At 38.5% G+C, this 6,000-nt stretch overlaps 1 protein-coding gene across 1 annotated transcript in view; it reads right to left on the bottom strand.

Moving 5' to 3' along the window:
* The window catches only part of plekhh3 (pleckstrin homology, MyTH4 and FERM domain containing H3), a 32,816-nt gene extending 27,352 nt beyond the window's left edge, over positions 1-5,464 (bottom strand). The window contains exon 1 of the mRNA XM_008415849.2: positions 5,249-5,464. Within this exon, the coding sequence (XP_008414071.1) occupies positions 5,249-5,340 (92 nt within the window). The 5' untranslated portion in view covers positions 5,341-5,464. The remainder of the gene's footprint in view (positions 1-5,248) is intronic.
* Positions 5,465-6,000: the final 536 nt, after the last annotated feature.

Raw genomic sequence — 6,000 nt, forward strand, 5'->3', positions numbered from 1 at the left:
ATGCAACAGCATGCGGAGCTGCGAAAATTTATGATGCTCAGATAAACTAAAGGAATGTCTTTAAACCACATACATATATTTAGATCTAGATCATTGAAAAAGTATTTATACCCCGTTGAGATTTCCCACAGTTCCTCATGGTAATACCACAGACAGCATTGTATTTAATTGGGGTTTTACATAAAGTAAAAAGGCACAAATCTATAAGTCTTTTGTGGTATGTCTCATACATTTGAAGATTAAAGTTTTTGCCAATGTTTAAAAAATGTTCAAGCTCTTGAATTATAGTCTGGTTACATGTAGATAATATTTGAAAAACAGTTTCTAGCTCTTACCACTGTCATTTGACTGCACCATTTTTACACACGAATATGCTTTGATATAATTCTACATTTCCTTTTAGGATTGTAGGCTTGATTAGTTTTGGGTTGTTGTCCTGTTGGACAGTGAACCTTCGCCTCAATCTCTAGTTATTTGGAACTTCCAACAAATGTTATTCCAGGATTGCCTTGCGTTTAGTTCCATCTTCCCTCCCATGTCACTTCCCTGTCCCCGCTGAAGAAAAGCGACCAGCAACGTCGTGCTGATCATGTGCTTTGCATTACTTACTCTATTAGCTTCATACACAACATATATGTTGCAAGTAGGCCAAATGTTTTGTTTTGGTCTTATCTAACCAAAGCAGCTTCTTCCACATGATAGTTGGGGCCCATACTAATCATGTCCTGTCAACAAATTCTCTTATCTGAGCGGTGGATCTCTGTAGCTCCTCCAGAGTTGCCATCGGCCTCTTGGCTTCCTTTCTGATTAATGTGCCGAGCCTGTAAGCTTAAGTGGATTGCCATACCTGGGAAAGCCTGCAGCTGGGTCATGCTCTGTTTTTTGATGACTGATGGAGCAGTGTTCCTCCAGATGCCAAAAGTTTGCTACATTGTTTTCCATCAGCTCTCTGCTTAAAACTTCAAATCATCCCTGGTCTTTTTGCTGTATGTCTTGGTCGTTATGATGCAGTTGGTTCACTAATGTTCTCCAGCAAACCTTTAAGGGCTTCACAGAAGATATTTAATGTCAATTTGTACTGACATTACATACTGATGCACACGTACCCATTATGTGATTTCTGAAGGCACTTTTTTGAACTGAATTTTACTTTGGGGTATCACAACCAAAAGGGCTGAAAACAAATACTTATCCTATTCTAGAGATTTTGTTATTTCTGAAAAAAAAAAAAATCATCCTTTTTCTTCCTCTTCACATTTATGGTCTAATTTGGGCTGGCCGCTCATATAAAACCCTAATAAATTGTAATCAGGAAGATTTGCTGTATTAGAAAAAAAGCACTATCAAGGATAAATGACTAACTCCAGACACATTTATCTTAATACAGAGTGTTTTGCATTAAAAATCATTATTATCTTGGAAGAGATGAGTCTCTTTCCTTATCCATTCCCTTTCTCTTCCTTCAGCAGGGCAGGGGCTAGCCAAATAAGCCTCTGCTTGAAACTAGGCTGGTGGGAAAATGGGAATGTGGTGATTAAGAATGGGCCTATACGACCTCCCAGCTAAAAATACACTGTTTACTTAAGACCACTGCCAAGAAATTCTGGACTCTGCAGAGAAGGGAGAGGGGTAGAGAGAAAAAAAAGTCATGTTTTGAGACCAGAGGCAGAGGGGTGTGTGACAGGAAGTCTGAGTTTGTGAGTCCAGAAGTGTGTGCTGTCAGCAATAAATTTTACGATAGAGAGAAGGGAAATAAAAATCTCCATACTGTATATTATAGATATCATAAGTAGGACCAACATTAAGTTGTGCATTAAAAACCACACAAGAAATCCACATCTATAATTTCTATGCAAATAATTGTTTTATGCAAAGACCATGGGGCATCCAATTACAACCATCTACCAAGCCATAGCACACCGAAAATGAAGAAGAAATTCAATCTTCAGATTTTTCATCAGGGTACAATTAGTACTCTGCCTTGGCCAAGCCATGAGAAGGAACCCGAGAAGAAGGCCAAGTGGTAGAAGTTGGAATACAAGTTGTGATGGTGAAAGACAAATGTGAGTGTGAGCAAAGTCCAAAAACAGAGTGTGTGCTAGCTACCAGAAGAAACAAGACAATCACTCAAACTTTACAATGGCTCTCTGTGACCACACCATATTAGTTTGCTTTCCATTTCAGAACAAAACACAAAAAAGACAACAAAAAAAGCATTTCCATGATCAGATTCTGCTTGTAGTGTTTTGTTTCCATTCATATACAAAAAGGTCTGCTGGTTTCCTTAGACAATTTTTGCTAACTCTACTAACTGACTGTACTGGATCACTATAATTAGTTGAAGCAGACCGAACACGGCTGTGTTGTTTTGGATGTAGTTGAACTAGTTGTGTCTGGAGTTATCAGGGAAGTAATGTTTTGGCAGTATTGATCTGGATTGAAGTCAACTGGTCGGAAAGTGAATTAAGCTGGGCAGGTTTGGACTAGGCTAATTTGGGATTGGATTTAGCTGTTCTTATCTTCACCTGAGTTAGACTGAACTGAAGTTCCATAGATTGGAATGAATTGGAATTAGGATTGGAATTGGACTTGACTGTGATGGTTTGGGCTGAATTAAAAAAGGTAAGTCTGGACAACGGTGAAATAAAATGCATTGAACTTAACTAAATTAAACAGATCTGCACTGAAATAGTCAGAGAGCTGAATGAATTGAAGTGGACAAGACTTGTTTGAACTGGTTTAACATGGACTTCTACTACATTCCATTAATTTAATGTTATATATAACAAAACATGAATTGGATTTGTGCCTTAAGGTGACCTTTGTAGGGGATTGGCACTGTGCAAAAGGACTGATTTGAAAATAAATGAAATCTTTTTGGATTAGGACAAATATTGTCAGTCAACATGTTAGAAGTTGCTATAGACATTCTTTGATAAGGCCTGTTATTTTAAGCAGCTCTGGTAGGACAAAAATAGCACACTAAGCAATGAAAACAAGGATTAGATGCAGTATTAAAACTAAAAGGATAACATTTTATTATTAACGTAGAGATGCTCATGTTCATTTTTGGAATTTTGTTGCTTGTTCTGAAGATGTAAAAACAAACCAGGAGATTTTACATAACTTGTTTGTGTACCAACATAATTTGTTGAGTATATCAAACTTATTTTTGACTTAGAACTACCCACATTTTACTCTACAACAAAGAACATCAGTTTGTAAGTAGAATCGAGTTATTTTCAATATAATATCCCCACCTGTAACGTGTCACCAGTGATTAGTTTTATAAATGCAAAACTATACCTAACCTGCCTTGCCTGTCAAACAGGACGTAAATAAATGAATGTGGCACCTCTTGTTTCATTACAAAGTTCAGACCTATCATGGCTTTACTCATCATTTCCTTCATACAACTGAACGTCTGGGTGTGTCCTCCTTTTGGTCAGGTAATGACCAAGTGATACGTTCTCTAACCTCTCCTCTCCACTAGGTGTGATGATTACAGCCAGGCTTTTAACACACTCCCTTCAAAACCAGTTAATTATGCTGTCGCCCAAGGCCACAGCCACTGCCACTACACTCTAGAAATGACATGTACACGTCCAAGCCACGCCTCCATGGGGAGTGCTAATGGGACAGGACTGAGTCACATCGTCTTCACTTTTTTTCTTTTCACGTTTTTTCTCTTCCAAGCCTCGAGACACGGCATGTCCTGTCTGACTCCGGCTAAATGTTTCTACCAAGCCACTTCCTCAGGCGGCTCGATTTTTGTTAGGAGTTGTTGCAGACCCCTCGTCTGTTCATTCGTGGCGTGAGATAGTTTTACACGTCAGGCTCAGTGACTCATTGCCTGCAAGTCAGCGGATGTACAGTAGAGACTAAATGTGGAAGATGGAGGAGAGATGAGGGCATGATGCCAGAGATACAGAAACGCAAAAGTCAACTACATCACTGTCTGCGATCGCAGACAAAAAATATCTCCCTCAAGTCATTCATGAATTGCTCTTTTTCACTGTTAGTGTTTTGTCAAAGAATTAGTATCAAGTTTGTCTTGATACGACGACAAAATTCAATGCATTTTGGATCTGGACTTTGATTGGCCAATTCTAACATTTGAATATGCTTTCATATTCCTGAACCATCTGTTTTTGCCCTGCTGGCAGGTGAACCTCAGCATCAAGCCTGTCACAGCTTAACTGAAGAAAAGCTTCCCCACAGCATGATGCCATCATCATCATCACCATGTTGATGTCTAGTGTTACTTTTGTTCTTTTTCACACGGGTCAGGAAGTCTGGTGTCTCATCTCACCAGAGCATCCTGGTCCATATGTTTGCCTAGTCCTCCACATATGATAAAATGGACTCCATACAGCCTTCTTCAACCATTGCTTTCTATTTGTTGAATATAATAATACTTTTCTTTTTAATAGGTCTTCCTACCTTTGTTGTATTGTGCATTTGTGTCATTCTACTTCACATTAGAAGCCGATATGTAAGAAAGGTCACGAGGAATAAACTATTTTTTAAGGCACAGTGTTATTTGTTAGATGCAAGCAGAGGTCACATCAACCAAATATTTTCCATCTTTAATCAGTTCTAATTGGAGACATATTCCCCGATTTTAAAACTTTGGCTGAGGTGTAGCTTGTAATTCAGTCTCCAGTGTGGCAGCAGAGAGCAGATTCAAACTTCAAACCCCTCCATGAGAAATTCTCAATCCAAGGCAAAAGTTCAAGACCTCATGACAACAGCCTCTGCAGCAAGACCCCCATTGATTACACACAAGCAGGCAATTGAATATTAATTAAAATTAATGGAGATTAAATATTATTGAATGTCATTGTTATAATTAAAAAAATTGACAAGTACAAATATATTGTCAGAATTGTTTTGACCCCCCAAAAGTCAAAATTATCAGACATCTAGCACTACTTCTGGATGGATTTACACTTTGGGTCAACAGCCTTTCAATTCTTAAGGTGATTGGCTTTATGGAAGCCTGAAAAATAAATAGATAAGTCACTATCATATAGATTCAAATAGACACACAACTGACAAATGGATCTAAATCATAAATATACCTCATGAAATGCTGTAGAGGAAGTGAAAAATGAAGTAGTGACAAATGGGCCAAGCTCTGGATAAATGTAGAAATCCCCGAGCAGTCGAGGGGAAGCATGCAAGTAAAAAGAGGAAACTATTACTTCTGAAAATTTTTTGGAAGGAATTATTTCCCTTTTCTTACCCGTTTGTTCCAATGGCTGCACAAGTAGGCTGAGAAACTGTCACCTCAGTTGGAGTCTGTAAACAGAAGACAGAGAAAAAACAAACAAACATGTAAATAGATCTTATAGTCTGTACTTGGAACTATCCAAATGTTGGAGTGATCCCTAAGCGGTTTGCCTTCAGAGTCCGTGCTACAGCAGCTCATGCAGTTGTTCCTGGCAATCTAAGCACGTAGCTGCACTGTTCCTGTAATGCTTGGCTAACACTTGCAAGTGGTATGCTTGTGAAGAGAAATATGGCATGCAAAACAGGCTAAATTAGTGTAAGAGCTAAGAACAGAGGGGTCTTTTGTGCTGCGATTGCATGCTCCCCAATCTTCACACCCCAGAATGCTTTAATTCAGACTGGCCATTTCTCTGGAACATTTAGCTAAAAATAACCTCTTTCGTAAGAACATAACAGAAACAGATGCCTTAATGTTTTTTAAGAAAGAGACCCCTGCATTGGCTCTACATTAACAGCACTTATTAAACTTACTGGTACTCCAACAAGTGAAATCAAACCCCCAGCTCTGCATCACATGCCAAATATCAGAAAGGAGACCATTTATTCTAAACTCCATAAACTCATTCTGAGAAGTCAGTGCTAAGTGAACTCTAAAATAGGCAGGCCGTCTGTCTAAACAGCATTATACTGCCAGACATAAAAAAATATATATATTTTATTGTTTGAACAATGAGCATTTTTATTCCCAATCTTCTTCACTCAGCA

Source organism: Poecilia reticulata, linkage group LG8, assembly GCF_000633615.1.
Source record: "Poecilia reticulata strain Guanapo linkage group LG8, Guppy_female_1.0+MT, whole genome shotgun sequence".
In the NCBI taxonomy this organism is placed as follows: domain Eukaryota; kingdom Metazoa; phylum Chordata; class Actinopteri; order Cyprinodontiformes; family Poeciliidae; genus Poecilia; species Poecilia reticulata.